The sequence below is a fragment of the Sphaeramia orbicularis genome, chromosome 15 (genome assembly GCF_902148855.1).
Source record: "Sphaeramia orbicularis chromosome 15, fSphaOr1.1, whole genome shotgun sequence".
Classification (NCBI taxonomy): Eukaryota; Metazoa; Chordata; class Actinopteri; order Kurtiformes; family Apogonidae; genus Sphaeramia; species Sphaeramia orbicularis.
Genome location: NC_043971.1, coordinates 37,865,531 through 37,886,513, shown reverse-complemented (window position 1 = coordinate 37,886,513; position 20,983 = coordinate 37,865,531). Strand labels below are relative to the sequence as shown.

Genomic DNA, 20,983 nt, shown 5'->3' with positions numbered 1-20,983 from the left:
GGTTTATATATGTTTCTATCTGCTTTAACTGCTGGTTAGCTGGTTTATAATATGTTCCTATCTGCTTTAACTGCTGGTTAGCTGGTTTATATATGTTTCTGTCTGCTTTAACTGCTGGTTAGCTGGTTTATAATAGGTTCCTATCTGCTTTAACTGCTGGTTAGCTGGTTTATATATGTTTCTATCTGCTTTAACGGCTGGTTAGCTGGTTTATATATGTTTCTATCTGCTTTAACTGCTGGTTAGCTGGTTATATATGTTTCTATCTGCTTTAACTGCTGGTTAGCTGGTTTATATATGTTTCTATCTGCTTTAACTGCTGGCTGCTTTGTGCATCTCCTGTCATGCTTTGCACATCTTCGCATTGTTTCACGTAAGTGACGTTGTGTATGGATTGCACCCCACCTCAACCTGCTATAGGGAATTTATACATTGTACGGTACATTGTGTCTCTGCTCAGTCCATGAGCCGCCCTAACCCGACCCCCAAATAAAGTGTCCAGGGTAGCCCATATCCACGCCTCACTAATTTCTTTGAATAGGATGATGAGGAAGATAAAATATATGAAATAACTAAAACTAATACTAAAACTAAACTAAACTAAACTAAAACTAAGCATTCAGAAAAAAACGATAACTAATAAAAACTAACAAACCTGCTCTAAAAACTAATTAAAACTAACTGAATAAGAGAAAAAAAAGTCAAAACTAATTAAAACTAAACTATAATTAAAAATCCAAAACTATTATAACCTTGGTATGAATCAATACCTCGGAGAATTGAGGCTGTAATTACCGCAAAAGGCGGACCTACACCAATTTAAATTATATTTTGTTGATTTTTTAAGGTGTTTCCATTATTTTGTCCAACCCCTGTAGAATACACGGTTTGGGTACACCTTGGTTTACCAAATAAAGGCAAAAATCCCAAGAATAAGTAGAAAAAAAAACTTTGAAAGAGGAACTTGCAATGACTAGATCCAGACACTCATAACTGAAGAATTTCAACCATTACAACATAGTGTACAGGTGTCTAACATACGACCTGTGTGTCAAAACCGGCATGCCAAAGGGTCCATCGGATGAATTTGTGAAATGCAAAAATGACACTAAAGATATTAACAATTAATGGTGTTATTTTTTTTTTTTAGTTCAGGTTCCACATATAGACCAATATGATCTCAAGTGGGTCAGACCAGTAAAGTACTGTCATAATAATCTATAAAGACAACTACAAATGTTTGCCTTTGTTTTAGTGTAAAAAGCAAAATTCCATTAAAGAAATTTACATTTACAGACTAAATAAAAATGTGCATAACTTGAAGAAATATGAACAACCTGAAATGTCTTAAGAGAAATAAGTGTAATTGTTACAATATTCTGCTTGTTACTTAATGTTTTGTGTATTTGTAGATCCACTGTGATCTGTAAGTTGTAATACACATGTGTAAATGATAAACTGAGGCAGAATATTGTTAAAATTACACTTAGATTTCTTAAGAAATTTCAGGTTGTTCATGTTATCCACATTTTTAAGGACATTTTTATAGGTGTAAGCACTTTCACGATGTAACTTTACTTTTTTCACTGTTATTATTTGACTGGTTCGGCCCACTTCAGATCATATTGGGTTGAATGTGGCCCCTGAACTAAAATGACTTTGACACCCCTGACATGGTGTATGTTATTGCATCTGATAATACAGGGTGACACAAAAAAAAAACGGGAACTTTTTAACAATCCAATAAAACCAAGAATGATGGAAGAAAAATATTTTATTCATAGTAATTGAAACCTTAAACCATGCCATTTAAGAAACAATGATGGAATTTTCATTTTTTAAAAATGACTTTCTGTAGATGGCGTCCTCCTGTACGAATGCATTCTTGAAATCTGCTGTTGAGATTCTTCATTGACCGCTGCAACATCTCCGCTGGGATACTGTGAATTTCATCCTGAATTCTCTGTTTTAACTCATCCAGAGTTCTTGGTCGAGTCGTGTACACTTTACTCTTGAGATATCCCCACAAGAAAAAATCACAAACGGACAAATCTGGCGATCTAGGGGGCCAGGGAACGTTACCGAATCTTGAGATCACACGGTTACTGAACAATTCTCGCACAGCCACCAATGGTTACTAAAATGGGGGTGTGTTTACTTGCTCAAGGTCACTGTCTCCCAGTGCTGCCACTTGCTCATGTCTGCCAGTACGCACTTCAAAAATTCCCGTTTTTTTGGGTCACCCTGTACAGGGTGACCATCGTAACCATTGGCGGCGGTGCGAGAATTGTTTGGTAACCGTGTGATCTCAAGATTCGGTAACGTTCCCTGGCCCCCTAGATCACCAGATTTGTCCGTTTGTGATTTTTTTCTTGTGGTGATATCTCCAGAGTAAAGTGTACACGACTCGACCAAGAACTCTGGATGAGTTAAAACAGAGAATTCAGGATGAAATTCACAGTATCCCAGCTGAGATGTTGCAGCGGTCAATGAGGAATCTCAACAGCAGATTTCAAGAATGCATTCGTACAGGAGGACGCCATCTACAGGAAGTAATTTTAAAAAAATGAAAATTCCATCATTGCTTCTTAAATGGCATGTTTTAAGGTTTCAATTACTATGAATAAAATATTTTTCTTCCATCACTCTTGGTTTTATTGGATTGTTAAAAAGTTCCCATTTTTTTTGTGTCACCCTGTATAAGCAGAGATAGAATCTGATTGGAACCAACCAGACAAACATAAAACACACACTTCATGTTTGGTCTGTGATGACCAGTTAAACAAACCGAGGACCATGAGCAGTTACCAATATACCGCTGTATGTTGGAAGGTGGTTTTATTCCTGTATGAAACCAATACTAGTGTTTTCTTTTACTCTCTTACATACAAAGGGTCATTTAATGGTAACACCTCAGGGGAGCAGAGCAAAAAAAGAGGACGAGAAGGAAAACAAAGAGCAGAAAAAGACGGCGGTGTGAGGGAAGGCGAGCTAAAATAGACTCGCTCATCGAGGATTCCCCTTGAAGTGTCTCCTACCGAGGGGGGGGCGGAGCTAGCCTGCAGTGACTTCACATGGGTACATGCTAACATCAATAGAGGACTGTTGTCTGACCCTACGCCGACAGTCTCTTGGGGGAGCTGATGGGTGGGAGGATGGAGCAAGGAGAGGAGCGGGGACAGATGATGGGTGGGCGATTTCATTTTTCTTTTTCTATTTTTTTTTTTTTTTGAAACCCAACACTTTTATCCACTCTTTGGTGTTTATATATCAGTATATCATGTCATTAGCCTCATAGCATAATTGCATAAGTTGTACACTATATGGACAAAAGTATTGGGACACCTTGAATTTAAGGATGTTTCTTTTCTAACAGGGGTCTGGGATAGAAAATAATAACATATGTCATAAAAGTTTTATATTGGGATGAAAAGCCTATTGATTATTAATATTGATGTTTATATCTTACAGCTGTAGCCATGATGTGTCCCAATATTTTGTCCATATACTTTATATCCATCAATATTTCCTTAAAGTTTAATGGGAGATTTTTCTTCCAAAGTGAGATGGTTTAGTTGTGGTAGAAAATTATTATTTACAGTCAGAGCATGAAAAATATTTGAGAAATTTAGAGGTAGAACATTTAAAAATCATGGACATGGCTGAAGAAAAAAACAAAAAAACAATGTTGAGAGAAATTAAAGGTGCAGGAGACTTTCGTGACCAATTTTTCATCAAATCTGTAAAACCTCAGTCATAGCCTAAGTATCATGAATCTGTAAGTCTTTCTGTGATTACTCACCTGAATCTCTTGCATTACGGTGAACAATTTCTTAGTGCCATCCACCATCAACAAACCATGTGTTTACAGAGCTGGGAGGTAACTTGGGTATCTTCAGGATTTTGGCGTGATGTGCATTGTGGGAAAGGGAGGATCGCGCAGCCACCTGACAGCAGCAGCGCAACCATATGATATTATATGGATGACACAAACACGACACGCAAAGGGCTGAAAAGCAGAAATGGCTGGAGGAACATGCATAGAGGGAAGGGAGCTCCTGCCGTTTCCGCGTGTGTGAGCCTCCGTTTCCCACAATGCACGTCGCGACAAAATCCAAAGATGCCCAAGTTACCTTCCGGCTCTGTTTGTAAACACATGGTTTGTTTATGGTGGATGGCACTAAGAAATTGTTCACCGTAATGCAAGAGATTCAGGTGAGTAACCACAGAAAGACTTACAGATTCATGATACTTAGGCTATGACTGCGGTTTTACAGATTTGATGAAAAACTGGTCACGAAAGTCTCCTGCACCTTTAAGTAAAAACCATCTCTGAGGCATTTTGGAAGCAAAGATAACAATTTAAACAAAACTAACCAATGCAGTGATTTTTATCCTAATAAATAACACAACTAATCATCTACTTTCTTCACATCTCACTTAAGAAGAAAACTCTCCCATTAAACTTAAAGGAAATATTGATGTTTATAAACTATATGGATACAAATATTGGAACAGATCATGGCTATAGCTGTAAGACGTCCACTTCATACTGGTTTGAGATGTGAACATCAAAATGAATAATCAATATTTATCCCAATATAAAACTATATTATGACATTTGTCATTTTTGTTTTGTATCCCAGACCCCTGTTAGAAAAGAAACACTTGAATTCATCGTGTCCCAATACTTTTGTCCATGTAGTGTATGACTGAGGCAACTATGCTATGAGGCTAACGGTGTGTACTTACATGTTTGGTTGTAAATCACAGCTTGTATTTTCATGTACGACTGTGATCGTGACAGGCTCTCTGATCATTACACAGAACCACAAGCCTCCACCTAAAGCTTCAAACAGAACTAACAGTGACAGCTTCTCCATCGACGTGATGAGGAAAACAGCAGCAGAGGCTGGATGTCCCCCTGAGAGTAGCCTGACAAGAACTGACAAGCTTCTCATTGGCTCTAATTTCCTGAAAATGAGCCTGCTGTTGCAGAGAAGAGCTAATGGACAAAACATCAGGTAGTGTAAGGTGATGAGCGCAAGACTACCGGTGAAATACAACTTTGTCATCACTAGTCAAGTTTTTGAGTGATGCGAACGCCCTTAAACTAATTTTCTGAACACTGAATGCTACTGCTGCTGCTGTGCTCCAGCCATTAAAAGACACTAGTAATCATTATCAATTCATTAAATCACTTTCAAAGTGTGAATTTTGGTCACACTCTCAATACAGATTTATGGTCGTAGTTTCCATCGGTAGTTTCAACCACAAAACTAGAGAAGCACTCGGAGAGCGCAGACCTCTGCCAAAGCAGATCAGCCCCCCCCGATCACCACCAAAATGTAATCATTTGTTCCTTGTGCCAGTAAGAACATTTCCTGAAAATTTCATTCAAATCCGTCCATAACTTTTTGAGTTATCTTGTTAATAGACAAACAAACAAACAAACTAGAAGCACTTGGAGAGCGCAGACCTCCACCAAGGCAGATCAGTGCCCCAGATTTGGATGAAAATTTCAGGAAATGTTGATACTAGCACAAGGAACATATTAAATTTTGGTGGTGATTGGGAGTGGGGGGGGGGCACGGGGGCCCACTGATCTGCCTTGGCGGAGGTCTGCGCTCTCCGAGTTCTTTTCTAGAAAAGACAGCGCAGACCTCCGCCAAGGCAGATCAGTGGGCCCCCGTGCCCCCCCATCCCCAATCACCACCAAAATTTAATCATTTGTTCCTTGTGCCAGTATCAGCATTACCTGAAATTTCCATCCAAATCTGTCCATAACTGTTTGAGTTATCTTGCACACAAACAGACAGACAAACAGACAAACCAAAGCCGACAAAAACATAACCTCCTTGGCGGAGGTAACAAACAAACAGACAGACAAACCCCGATGACAACATAACCACCACCGTTCCTTGGTGGAGGTAATAAACAGATATCTGCAAGTCAGAACAAAATAAAACAAGTGGTGCCAGGCACAACAAATCCCGCCCCTCACATGTATTGTAGCTTATTTTGGCATCGATCCAGCTGATGTCATCATGTCTATATGTGTGCTGATGTCAGCATATCAGTTGCCTCTATATATGTGCCAAGTTTGAAGTAAATTGAAACAAAATTGATGTTTTTATGAAATTTTGCCCATTATAAGTAAATGGGAGAAGAAAAACATTTTAAAAATTCATTAAAAATTTGAACTTTGACCTACTTTTCCCAAAATGTAACCACATCCATTCTGGGTCTTTGGCAATCTATAAACCCAGTTTGGTATGAATTCAACCAATAGTTTTGCTGCTACAGTGTTAACAAACAAACCAACAAACAAATAAACCAAAAACAATAGCCCTTGCCTCACCTTTGGGGGGTGGGGTAATAATAATCTTAAGCTAAAATATCAGCCATTGGATGCTGAACAACAACAAACTCCACCTGAACGTTCTTACATTCCATCTCTGTCTCTTCAATGGATGCACAATGACAGATTTAATACATTTTTTTTTTCTTTTTTATATCTTTCCAATAAGTGTTTGTTAATAAGTAATTAGGCCCTTTTGCATTCTGATTAAGAAGCTTATTAACATTATTATAACGCATATAATAACACATACATGTTAATACGATCATGTACATTTATTGATAAAGAACAAAACATTTACAAGCATAAAGAAGTCGCCACAGTTCAGAAACTGCTAAATAATATAAATAAAACATGTATGAGTTCAGAAATTTCAGCAAATTTATGTACTGTGTTTTACTTTATCCTTCTTGTTGCTTTTGTAAGATTAATACAGATACATTTTCTAGCAGATATCCACACATCTGTCTGTTAGTAAGCACATAGTCAGTAGGAAGTGAATAATAAATCAGTGGATGCATTTTATCTAATAATGCAACAAAAAGCTTAGTGCAATGATTCAATAAATGCATTTCTAATTTTATCATAAACAAAACAATATGAAATCCATGGATTACTGTATTTTTAAGCCTACAAAAAAGTTTAGAGCTGCTTGATGGTGTTATTTAGCAAAACTTCCATAATAACCCGCCTAAATGGTCTGAGTGGAAACGAGAATTATACCAAATTCTGTCAACTCCATTTTTATTTAGGCTGTAGAAAATCGACCTCATGGCACAGACAGTAGATAGTCACCGTTCCTTTAAGTCAGTGGGAGGTTAAATACATTACTGACAACTGTAATTACACATCACCGTTCAGATTCCCTCAGATGTAATTCTACTGCTCTACTCGTGGCTTAACACACAATCTTTGGTGAAACACAGTTCAGTGAAATGGCGTCAGGTTCATCTATGTTCACAATTTTTATTTGGAACAAGTACAGAGACCTGCAGAAGGAGTGTGTTTAATTTACAAATTATGGCATTTTTTCCCATTTGATTTGAGCAATATGTTTTTAAAACATGTTTTTAAAACTATATATACATGTATTCCGGCTTCCTCCCACAGTCTACAGACATGCACTAACAGGTTAATATAATATTAATATAATTAATATAAGGTTAATATATCAATATAATTAAAATAAGGTTAATATAAGTCGACTGTAGGTGTGAATGGATGATAGATTTTAATGTAATTTCACTTGTATCTATCTATCTATCTATCTATCTATCTATCTATACACACACACACACACACTTATATATATATATATATATATATATATATATATATATATATATATATATATATATATATATATATACACACAGGGTGGGGAAGCAAAATTTACAATATTTTGAGGCAGGGATTGAAAGACAGTGTATGACCAATTAGTTTATTGAAAGTCATGAGAATTTATTTGCCACAAGAACATTTACATAATAGAAAATGTTTTTATTCTATGTGTCCTCCTTCTTTCTCAATAACTGCCTTCACACGCTTCCTGAAACTTGCGCAAGTGTTCCTCAAATATTTGGGTGACAACGTCTCCCATTCTTCTTTAATAGTATCTTCCAGACTTTCTCGTAATAGTTTTGCTCATAGTCATTCTCTTCTTTCCATTATAAACAGTCTTTATGGACTCTCCAACTATTTTTGAAATCTCCTTTGGTGTGACGAGTGCATTCAGCAAATCACACACTCTTTGACGTTTGCTTTCCTGATTACTCATATGGGCAAAAGTTTCTGAAAAGGTATGGATAATAGTGTTAGGTATGATTATAACATCAATATATGTTTGGTTTCAAAACAATTGACGTAGTGCCTGCTGAGAAAAAACAACTAAATGTTCATTGTAAATTTTGCTTCCCCACCCTGTATATATATGAAAAATTTGGAATTGTCATTATTTGTAGGTTTTTATGATAGTATTTTACTGATCTAACCCACTTGAGACTAAAGTAGGGCTTCATATGGTCCCTAAAGTAAAACCATTAACTGTTAACATCTTGAGTGTAACTTTTGCATTTCACAAATTCATCCCATGGGCTGGACTGGACCCTTTGGTGGGCCGGATTTGGCCCCCAGGCTGCATGTTTGACATCTGTGGCATAAAGCATGAACGCAAAAAAAAAAAAAAAAAAAACAGGCAAAAAGCTTGATTTTCTGTCTGCTCTGCCTGTTTCTTCTGTCTGTAGTGGTTGTGCTGAAGGATTCACTTCCTGCCTGGAGGAACAGAGGCTGCTCACACCTGCTCCAGTTACATACGGACCACTTTACAAAGACCCAACAGGCAAACTGACAGCCTCCCAAAAATCTACAGGAGAGAAGAAAAACACACTAAGAGAATACAGAAGGGGGTATGAGGAGCAAGATGAGCAGGGATAAGGGCTGGATCGGACTCATGCTGACTTTGCAAACCCTGCAGGGCCTGTTCTGGCCTCCGCTGCCGACTTCTCAGTGATTTTTGCAGCCACGTGGTGGTCGGCTGGAGCGACCGGGGGATATCGCATGTCGTCCATCTATAACGGCAACATGAGCTCAGACTGTGGAAAGTCAGGATGTCTCATTGAGGAGAACAATTGATCCAACAGTAAGTGTTGGAGGGAAACCAGGCAGCTCTAACCACATCAGACCTTCTTTTAAAAGGTGCCATATGTCAGGACGTCTTCTGAATAATACATCATATCACTGTGAAAAAAAAAATGCTGATGCTAAAAGATAGCAAGCGCCGCTATCACAATATGAAAACATGTTGACTGTGCACACCTAACCCATAAAGGCCCAAAGCTTCTGCTGTGCCAGTTCCCAGGTGAATTTTTCTCTTTTTCTACCTTTGTTAACCCATAAAGACCCAAACAGCCATCGGTGATCAAAACCATCTACTGATCTAGACCAGGGGTGTCAAACTCATTATAGTTCAGGGGCCACATTCAGCCTAATAATGACATAAAGTGGGCTGAACCAGTAAAATAATAAAAATAGGTTAAGAACTGATAAATAATGTCAAAACCGAAGTTTTCTCTATGTTTTTGAGTGAAAAAAGTAAAATTCCGTAATGAAAATATTTATATCTACAAACTTTACTTGAACAAAACATGAACAAATATTAACAACCTGAAAAATCTAAGGAAAAACAAATGCAATTTTAACAATATTACGCCTTAGTTTATCATTTATACATGTACATCACAACTTACAGATCACAGTGGATCTAAAATACACAAAATATTTAATAACAGGCAGAATATTGGTCAAATTCTACATGGGTCTCAAGAAATTTCATATTGTTCATATTTGTTCAGGTTATTCACATTTTTTGTGAAAGGATAGTCTGTAAATATAAACTTTTTTTGTGTAATTTCACTTTTTTTACACAAAAAAAAAAAAATTGTGTTTTTCGTTGTTTATAGGTTGTTATGACAGTATTTTACTGGTTTGACCCACTTCAGATTGAACTGACCTAAAATGATTTTCACATCCTTGATTGTTAAAATCTTCATTATAATTTTTGCATTTCACAAATTCATTCAAGGGGCCGGATTGGATCCTTTGGTGGGACGGTTTTGGTTCCCGGGCCGCATGTTTGACACCTGTGATCTAGACTGTTTAATAAAATGTTGATCCATTAATCATACCAATACATGGAAATAATTGGTGTAAAATGCAGTTTGTCATCTTTTCATTGTCATCAGATATGACCCATTTGGACGTTCAGAGGTTCTGAAGTGAACGTGGAAACACCGTCATCTTCTACAATACTGATTCAACAGTAAAACCCATGGAGTTGGACCAATGACAATGGATGGAGATGCTTGTGTTTACATTCAGTTATTCATATCTCTGCTGAAAATGTCACTTTTTCTTCAGTTTTCTCTGTTTCTGATATAATAACCCTCAACTTTGATCATGTAGGTGCTCATAAAAGCTCAGTGAATTAAATATAGGAAGATACTTGATTTTCACTAGAAAAGCAAAAAAGAAAAAAATAGAAGATAATAATAAATGCTGATAATTCACTTAAAAATGGTTAAATATAGAGAAAAGTTCATTTGGAAACTGCCACAAAAGTAGTCTTTATGGGTTAACTGATTTATCACCAGTTTTTTTTATAATATTATCCTTTGTATTTGTACATGTTTTTGGTGGAAATTGTGTATTTTCCTCTATTTAATTCACTGATTTGCTTTGCATTATTGTGGTATTTTAAGATGGAAGTGCTTCAGTGAAAAGAAAACTCCTTCCTGCAGAGTGTGCATAATACTTTATGTCGGCCGACTGTTCCGTCTTTTTTTTTGTCCTCATATTTCCATCCAGAGGACCAATGTGCTGTTTAGCATATTCCATCTTTATAGGTTGGTTCTGCTGTCTTTCACTACCAGATCAACCGCCCATCTGAGCATGTGCAACAGTAACTGTACTTGGACAAACTGCCCGAAATGCACTGGCAGATACGTTCAGAGTCATTCTGTGCTGCAAATGAGTTAATTGTGTTAAAATTTTACAATTTTTAAAAAAAATTAGATTAATCCACATTAACGCGTTAATTCTGACCGCCCTAATTTTAACAAAATAATAGATCCATTGCGATCTGTAAGTTGTGTCAATAATAAGCTGAGACATAATATTCTTGAAATTGCACTTATTTTTTCTTAACAAATGTCAGGTTTACATGGTTGTTGAAGTTATTCATATTTTCATAATGCGATTTGTCTTTATTCACACTAAAACAAAGTGAAAAATGTTGATTATTAGGTATGTAAAAGTTACTGTGCCTATTATTTCATTGATCAGTGTTTGACACCCATAATGGTGTTTCCATGGTAACTACAGAGCCTCTGAATGTCCAAATGATGACCATGAAAAGATAACAAACTGTATTTTACACAAATTACTTACATATATTGATAGGATTAGTGAATCAACAGGTATTAAACCAGGGGTGTCAAACTCATTTTAGTTCAGGGGGCCAAATCCAGCCTAATATGGTATAAAGTGGGCCGGACCAGTAAAATGATATAAATAATAGGATAAGAACTTTTGAGTGAAAAAAGTAAAATTCCGTAATGAAAATGTTTACATCTACGAATTGTACTCAAACATAACATGAACTAATATGAACAACCTGAAAATTCTTAAGTAACATAAGTGCAATGTTAAGAATATTACACCTTAGTTTAACATTTGTACAAAAGAATCACAACTTAGAGATCGCAGAGGATCTACAAATACACAAAACATTAAATAACAGGCAGGATATTATTAAGACATTTCAGATATTCACATTTTTTTGTAAAAGGTTAGTCTGTAAATATAAACATTTTTGTGTAATTTTACTTTTTTACACTAAAACATAAACAAAAAAAATTACAGTTTTCATTATTTATCAGTTATTATGATAGTATTTTATCGGTCTGATCCACTTTAGACTGAATTGACCTAAAATGACTTTAACATCCTTGATTGTTAATATCTTCAATGTAATTTTTACATTTCACAAATTCATCCTTGGGGCCGGATTGAACCCTTTGGCGGGCCGGATTTGGCCCCCGGGCCGCATGTTTGACACCTGTGTATTAAAAAATTTAGATCAGTAGATGGGATGTATCATCGATGACTGTTTGGTCTCTAAAGGCTAATCCTGAACACATCAAAAACCCGTCTAGACTAACTGGGGTTTAATTGCTGGACCACATTTGATACATGTTATCGGACATCTTCAATCAGAAACACCACTAAATGCCATCTTTTCTCAGCTACAAAACAGTCATCAGAACCAGAACAGAAACATCAGGACACTTTCAGTTGGCACCACATTTCGGCGTGTTTATCGCATTTTTGTTGAAACTACCAGCTTTACACAAAAGCTGAGGGGAAGCTACCACAAGGCACATTAGAAGCACTATCTGCTCCAGCTGGGGTCTTTTTAGATACTGCCCAGCATCTGAAAACAAATCGACTTGAAAAAAGGATCACAAATGGTGTTTTTGTTCTTTGTATGTGGGATTTAACAGTTCAAAGACAGCTGACAGTTTTCAACATCAACAATCACACGGAAATAGAGAACGGAAAAGTCGGATGGGTTGTATTTGTAATAAAAAGTCACATTAACTACAATTAACTACATCTGTAAGTATCTGACAGCTGGGTGTAAATACTGTTTGCTGATCGTGGCAAGTAATTCAGCTGTTCGTTATACAGGACTAGATATAACAGAAGCAGTGTATTCTATTAAAAAAAGAGGATTGTGGGCTAACTAATAACTGGAAACCTACCACAGACAAATCACCACAAAAATATGCCACCAAAGCACTGCAACCCAATGAAACCTTAGTATATTACAATGCACAGAAAACTGCCACATACACCTGTAATTATATAAGAAATATCATTATATAGAGAACATCATGGTCTCGTACCTTAGAAAACTCACAAAGTTTCCTAAATATGAGACAGAGGAAAGGCTTTTTTTTTTTTTTTTTCAAAATCTCTTGAATTTACATTTGGCTATATTTTCTAAAACATGATTTTGTGACTTTTATGGTAGATCCCAAATAAATGTTTCTCTCTACTGAACCTTTCATAATTGATTTATGACCAGCTATTGTAATAAGTGTTATTTTGTGAATTTTCGGTGAAAATAAAGTATTTTCATATAATTACTTCACTGATCATGTAGATCAGTGTTTCTCAACCTTTTTTTTTTTTTTTTTTAAATAAAAGCCCCTTTACATCACCATGAGCCTCCTGCCACCCCCCAAAACAAAACAATTTTTGTAATTGGATGGGGATGGGGGTGTCTGTTATGGCGGTCCATAACAACTTGCTTAATGGGGGGGGTGTTACATTGGTAGTGCCCATGCTCATCACAGGGGGGTACAGGGGGGGCGGAAGTTTGCCATCGACATAACATGATATTGAAATATATATAGAAACACCAATGCAGATGTTCGTAAAATCTCAGATTAAAGTTGAGGGTTATTATATCCAAAACAGAGAAAACAGAAGAAAAAGTGACTTATTTAGCAAAGATATCATTAACTGAACATAAAATAAATGTGTCCATTCACTGTCATTGATCTAACTCCGTGGGCTTTACTGGTGAATCAATATTGTAGAAGATGACGGTGTTTCCATGGTAACTACAGAGAATCTGAACATCCAAATGGGTCATATCTGATGACCATGAAAAGATGATAAACTGTATTTTACACCAATTATTTACATGTACTGATAGGATTAATGGATCAATAGGTATTAAACATTTTACATAAGTAGATGCTTTTGGTCGATGGTGGATGTTTGGGTCTTTGTGGGTAAAAAAAACAAACAAAAAAAAACCCACATCTTCTTAAGCATCCCAACCTCATGATGAATCCTACTTGGTTGTGAATCGAAGATGCATTAGTATAGGTAACACATACATGTATAAACACCACATAATGGCAGGTGTAGTGTGTGGTGGAAAATTTACTTCTATACTGTTGTCATGGCCTGGTACATCTTCTTTATTGCTGAGTCATTATTCATGTCATATGTCTCTATGTGTGATATTTACAACTGTGTAACTTCCTGACCCAAGAAGGGAGTTCTTGCCTTGACTGAAAACCCAAACACCTAAATGTCTGAATGTGTAGATAGAGGATGGCGCCTGCACTCCAGATAGGATCCAAGCAAGGTTAGGGTGAAGAGGTCATCATAACCTCTTCACAGAGCAGAGAAGGAGTAGTATGGAGTGGTACGATGTACGTAAGGGATGACCGTCACGGTTTGAGGGGGTTGGATTTGGTTCTTTATAATCTTTAGTTTTTCTCCTGTTTATTCAGACTTCACTTACAGAGCTTCTCTGTGAATGACTTCTCAAATAAATGATCATTTATTTTAACTCTAACTTTCTCTCCTCTTCTTTGAGTGAGTGGTCAGTTGAACATTTCCACAACAATTGCTGTGTGCAAATACACTAAAATATGCATTAAAAGTGGAGAGATTTTGCCAAAAATGACGAAAAAAAAACAAAAAAACAAAGCCATAGCAAGACATTAGTGATGCTGCCATATCAGCAGAGCCTAAGAATTCAAGAAAAAAATGACATGACACTGAGTATTGAATATAATACATTCTAAATGAAACCAAATGGAGCATCGTCTAACAGACATGTGGGATATACCGATATTATTGCAGTTTTACGAGGATTGTTTGGTCACGTATACGCCTCATTCAGAAAATGCCACACACAACCTCTGTTTATGATCAGCGGAGGTCGAGACAAAGATCCACATTCACAGGTGAACGGACAAACACACCTAATAGTAAACATGATGAGGATACAATGGGTTTTTGGATATGTGTAAATATTGCAAAGCTGACCTTTTCCAGCCAGTGTTTGACGAAATGAGAGAGGGAGGCTGTGTTCACACACTGGAACATCCTTTAATTGGGAAACGCTTGGTTGCGTGTACCAAACAGGAATTATAGAAGAATATTCATTTTCATTAACTATATAAAAAGCTTATTAGGAATTTTGTCATTTTTGGAATAATGACACACATACGCTAACATCATCCAAATGATTCTGTTGCATTAACTGGGATCAGTGCATTAATAGCATTTCTTTAGCTCACAAATTAAATAATCCAATCATCAGTATTATAGAATTAAATCAGAATAGAATAGAATAGAATAGAATAGAATAGAATAGAATAGAATAGAATAGAATAGTCTTTATTGTCATTGTGTGTACAATGAAATTAGTAGTACTACTAAAGTCAGAGTGATTATAAACTTACAGAAACTAAAAATAAGATAAGAATATAGAACAGAAAATTTCACAAAAATAAAGTAAGATTACAGCTAAGTAGAATAAAAATTTAAAAGAGACATGAAATATAAATAGACACAATATTTACAAGATTAACAGTATGTGACAGTATGTACAGGGTGGGGAAGCAAAATTTACAATATTTGGAGGCAGGGATTGAAAGACAGTGTATGACCAATTATTTTATTGAAAGTCATGAGAATTTATTTGCCACAAGAAAATTTACATAATAGAAAATGTTTTTATTCTATGTGTCCTCCTTCTTTCTCAATAACTGCCTTCACACGCTTCCTGAAACTTGCGCAAGTGTTCCTCAAATATTCGGGTGACAACTTCTCCCATTCTTCTTTAATAGTATCTTTAAGAAAGTCGACATTGCTGTGTGATGTTCTGTTGGTAGCATGTTCTAAAACGCCCCAAATAGCAGAATCCAGAGGGTTTAGATCTGGGCTAGAAGGCGGCCATAAGCATGATTCCCAAAAATTGCTAAAGTTGGATTTGTTGCTGTTGTCAACAAGTGTTTTGGTGTTCTTGTGTAAGATTTTAACTTCAAATCATATTTTACTGCATTTCTAACGGTCTTGTTGTCTACCTCAAGTTCAATTGCCATTTTTCTCATGGATTTGGTTGGATCCTTTAGAATTTTGGATTTGAGAGCTTTAATAAAAGCTTCGGTATGTTTTTTGTTGCTTCCTCCACTTCCAGACTTTGTCGTAATAGTTTTGCTCATAGTCATTCTCTTCTTTACATTATAAACAGTCTTTATGGACACTCCAACTATTTTTGAAATCTCCTTTGGTGTGACGAGTGCATTCAGCAAATCACACACTCTTCGATGTTTGCTTTCCTGATTACTCATATGGGCAAAAGTTTCTGAAAAGGTATGGATAATAGTGTTAGGTATGATTATGACATCAATATATGTTTGGTTTCAAAACAATTGACGTAGTGCCTGCTGAGAAAAAACAACTAAATGTTCATTGTAAATTTTGCTTCCCCACCCTGTATGTCTATGAGCTCAAGTCCATATGTAAATAGTGCATTTATATTTTGATAAATATTGAATAAATATTGCATTGTTATTGCAGAATGGAAGATTAGAAGATTACTGCATGACTTAAAAAAGATTACTCTGTGACTTACGTATAAATTTGAATAGGTATGTGATTTTCGAGTGTTTTTATTATCATCGGATGCCCAGTGTTTTCTTGCATTGGACACTTTTTTTGACCCCTGAAAACGACTCATCTTAAGAGAAGAGAGAAAAAAATGAAACAACAGCAGCTTAAAAAAAAAAAAGTAAACTGAACAAAAATCTAAACGCACCACTTTTGTTTTTGCTTCCATTTTTCATGAGCTGAACTCAAAACATCTAAAACTTTTTCTATGTACACAAAAGGCCTATTTCTCTCAAATATTGTTCATAAATTTGTCTAAATCTGTGTTAGTGAGCACTTCTCCTTTGTCCTTTGCTGAGATAATCCATCCACCTCACAGGTGTGGCAGATCAAGATGCTGATTAGACAGCAGGATTATTGCACAGGTGTGACTTAGGCTGGCCACAATAAAAGGCCACTCTAAAATGTGCACTTTTACTGTATTGGGTGGTCCAGCGGGGTCAGAAAACCAGTCAGTATTTGGTGTGACCACCATTTTCCTCGCACAGTCTTCTTCATGAATTCTCTGAAACAGCTTTGGAGATGGCTTATGGTAGAGAAATGAACATTCAATTCACAGGCAAAAGCTCTGGTGGAGATTCCTGAAGTCAGCATGCCAATTGCATATTCCCTCAAAACTTGTGACATCTGTGGTATTGTGCTGTGTGATAAAACTGCACATTTTGGAGTGGCCTTTTATTGTGGCCAGCCTAAGGCACACCTGTGCAAAAATCCTGCTGTCTAATCAGCATCTTGATATGCCACACCTGTGAGGTGGATGGATTATCTCAGCAAAGAAGAAGTGTTCACTAACACAAATTTAGACAGATTTGTGAACAATATTTGAGAGAAATAAACCTTGTGTGTACACAGAAAAAGTTTTAGATCTTTGAGTTCAGCTCATGAAAAATGGGAGCAAAAACAAAAGTGGTGCGTTTATATTTTTGTTCAGTGTAAGATGAAATTTGCTTGCATGTTGCTTCCTGTACTAGATCTCCTTGTGCTGTCCTGTGGTCTGTGTGTGTGTGTGTGTGTGTGTACATTATCTGTAAGTGTGTGTGTGTTTAAGTGTGTGTCGTACCAGACTGTCCTGGCGGGGGGATTCCTGATGGGACTCTGGGCAGATACAGCAGCACCGTTAAAACACCTGCTCTGCTTCCCCAGCACGGTTCCATGGCGATGGGCTTCGGTACAGCCTGCACACACACACACACACACAAACAAACAGGAGAAACACGTCAGTATCCACTCTGGGTGTCCATGTAATAAAGACATATTACCCCGCAGCTATAATGCACCGATGTGAAGAGCATAGAATCGAAGAGTTTTACGTCAGGTTTTGGTAATGACTGAATGATGAAACCGCACTAACACAGACGCTGGCAGCTCTATTCACATGATGCACCTGTATTCTCAATCAGTATCACCCAGATTTCTGCTGCCACCTCCCCCCAGGATCAAAGCTCCCAGCTGGGCTGAAGCGGACTGACTGGCAGCCTGTGGAGCTCCACCTGCTGTGTCGCTGATAGAGGCAGGTACTTCATTCTGTCTCTCTTTTAAGGTAGATATGCTCGTGTTTGGACATCGGTCGCCACTCCGTGTCTGCTCATTCATGCTTTGTGATGCAGTATGTGAATACACACTCCTCGGTTTTCTCATTTACATCCCTAACTAGGTACCTCCAGCTTCATCCATCATGTCGGTATCCAACAAACAGCCTCAGATCGCTCCTCAAACACGGATCTGTCTGAATATATTCCATTTTTAACTAGCCAAAGAAGCAAATGAGACTATGATTGGGAAACAGTCTGCACTAGTTGAACATATTTTCATTGGATGGTTTGGTTTATACCAGGGGTGTCAAACTCCTTTCTTTCAGGGGCCGCATTCAGCCCAGCTGGATCTCAAGTGGGCTGGACCTGAACCTGAAAAAACTGAAATTCGTAAGAAAAATAAGTGCAGTTTTTTTGTTTTTAACCCTTTCATGCACGAATTATGAGAACCTTAATCAAGATTTTTTTCCTGAGTGTTTTTATTCCTCTTTAGGCATGAAAAAAACAATGTGATTGAATTTTTTTTTTTTTTTTATGAACCTATTTTTCATGGAGTTACAAAAATGTCCACTCAGCTGGACACCATGCGTTTAATTTTTGAAGCAAAGAAACATGCATTTACTGTCATACTGTGTGAAAACTATGAAATAAATGTTTTTTTTAATGTTGCTAATCTGATGTTTTCTCACATTTTAACATACTATAATAGTAGTTATTACTCACTCAAATAATATGCAAAAAACAACAAAACACAACAACTTAAAAAAAACAAACAAACTGTTAATTACAGTCTAATAACAACTAACAATTGATTTACACTCAAATATGTTTCTGCGGATCAGGTTTATCAAGAACAGGAATGTGTTGGTTGATATGCAAGTACACTCAAAAAAATGATTCTTGGCTCTAATAAACATGAAGTAATATTTTAAAGTAAAATGTAACTGAAATATATGAAATTTAAAGTTTATTTATCCGAAAAAGTCAAACATAATGTGAATATGCTTAGTATAAAATGAATCTAAACAAAAAAAGTAAACTTTATTTACTAGATCACATAAAAAGGCTGAGCGTCACAGTCAAACACAGTTTATGTAAAAGTTTGCATTAACTAAATCAAATCTGACTGAAGGTATTTAATTTATTCATATTGACTCAATATGATAGAAAAAACATTGTATTAAATGCAACTCTTTACATTAAACTTACGTAATAAAATTACATGGAAATTTTACATGTAATTAAAATACATAAAGTCAACATTTTTGGCTTAATTATTTTTTTGAGTGTAAAACAACAAAATCCATGAATATACAAGAGAACAGTTGTAGAGTAACTGTCCACTGTAGTGACCACTGTGCATGAAAGGGTTAATTCAAGTTTTTATTTGGTTTACAATGCAAAATTTTACATACTTTATACATTGATAGTTTTGTTTTTTATAAAACAAGACAAAAAACTAACAAAAAAAAACAAACAAAGAGAACAACTGAGTAGCAATTGAACAATGGGCGTCAAGTATGTTCTTTTTAAGTATTTATAAAGTCTATCCACGGTCTCCAACATTCCTTGAATTTGTCATGATCGAGTCTTAGTGTAAATGTGAGTTTTTCCATTTGAGCGATTTCTTTAACAAGGTCCTTCCATTCGTCCAATAAGGGTGTTTTGTCTGTCAACCATTTCCTAGTGATCACTTTTTTACTGGCAATCAACATGATATTCCACAGATATGTTTTACAAAATCCTTTTATACAACCTGGTCGTTTACCTAAGAACATATTCTCAAAATTTAAAGGCATTTTTTTTTTAATGACTTAATCAATACTATTCCTGATTTTTTTCCCAAAACGGAGATAATTTGGGCCAGCTCCAAAAAATATGATGGTGATGAGCTTTTTTCATCCCACACTGTCTCCAGCATGATGTATCTACATTTAAACCTTTTTGTGCAGGTGTTCTAAAAAAGCGAATCACACTTTTCCATGCAAATTCTCTCCAACTAAGTGAAGATGTAATTTTCCATATATTTTCTTGTATTTTAGTCCATTCTTCCATAGTCAATTCAAAATTCCCCTCCTTTTCCCACTTTTCTTTGATATAAACTGTACTTTCAGCCCTAATGTTTTGTAACTCGGTGTACAGTCTTGATATTAGTTTGTTGTTTGTGTATGATTTATATGATTTCAGTAAAATTGTCATTATTCCAATAAGTGGTCTGTCTAAATCACAGGTGTCAAACATGTGGCCCGGGGGCCAAATCTGGCTCGCCAAAGGTTCCATTCCGGCCCGCGGGATGAAAGTGCAAAAATTAACCTGAACAGTCCAGGTTGTTCAAATCATTTTGGTTCAGGTTCCACATACAGACCAATGTGATCTACAGTAAAAATAACAACACAATAACCCATAAATAATGACAACTACAAATGTTTTTTGTGAAAAATTATGTGGAAAAAATTGAAGTGAAAAAAACAAGATTACACTGTGAAAATATTTACATTTACAAAACTATTCTTTCACAGTAAAATGCAAATAAATACATAAATATAAACAAAGATGAACAACCCGAAATGTGCAATTTGAACAATATTCTGCCTGTTACCAAATGTTTTGTGCATTTATGGATCCACTGTGATCTGTAGTTGTGTTAATAACAATAAGAGATATAATATTGTAGAAATTGTTCAAATTTTAGTTCCAAACTCCAAAATTTTAACAATATTCTGCCCGTTTCCAAATGTTTATGTAACGTTGTGTGTAAATGTACATGTATAAATAATAAGTCGAGGTATAATATTGTTAAAATTGCACTAATTTTTCAAATGAAATTTCAGTTTTTTCAGGTTATTCACATCTTTTTTGAAAAATGTGAATATTTTCATAATTTAATTGGGGTTTTTTTTTGTACTAAAACAAAAAGAAAAACTTGGAGTTGTCATTATTTATAGGTTATTAAGTCATTATTTTACAGGTCTGGCCCGCTTGAGATCAAACTGGGCTCAATATGGCCCCTGAACCAAAATGAGTTTGACACCCCTGGTCTAAATCTACT

The 20,983-nt window shown here is 36.0% G+C and overlaps 1 protein-coding gene across 1 annotated transcript in view; it reads right to left on the bottom strand.

Moving 5' to 3' along the window:
* Positions 1–20,983, bottom strand: part of LOC115434149 (attractin-like protein 1) — a 765,420-nt gene that overhangs the window by 35,248 nt on the left and 709,189 nt on the right. The window contains exon 29 of the mRNA XM_030155899.1: positions 17,463–17,577. Coding sequence (XP_030011759.1) covers positions 17,463–17,577 — 115 coding nt within the window. The remainder of the gene's footprint in view (positions 1–17,462; positions 17,578–20,983) is intronic.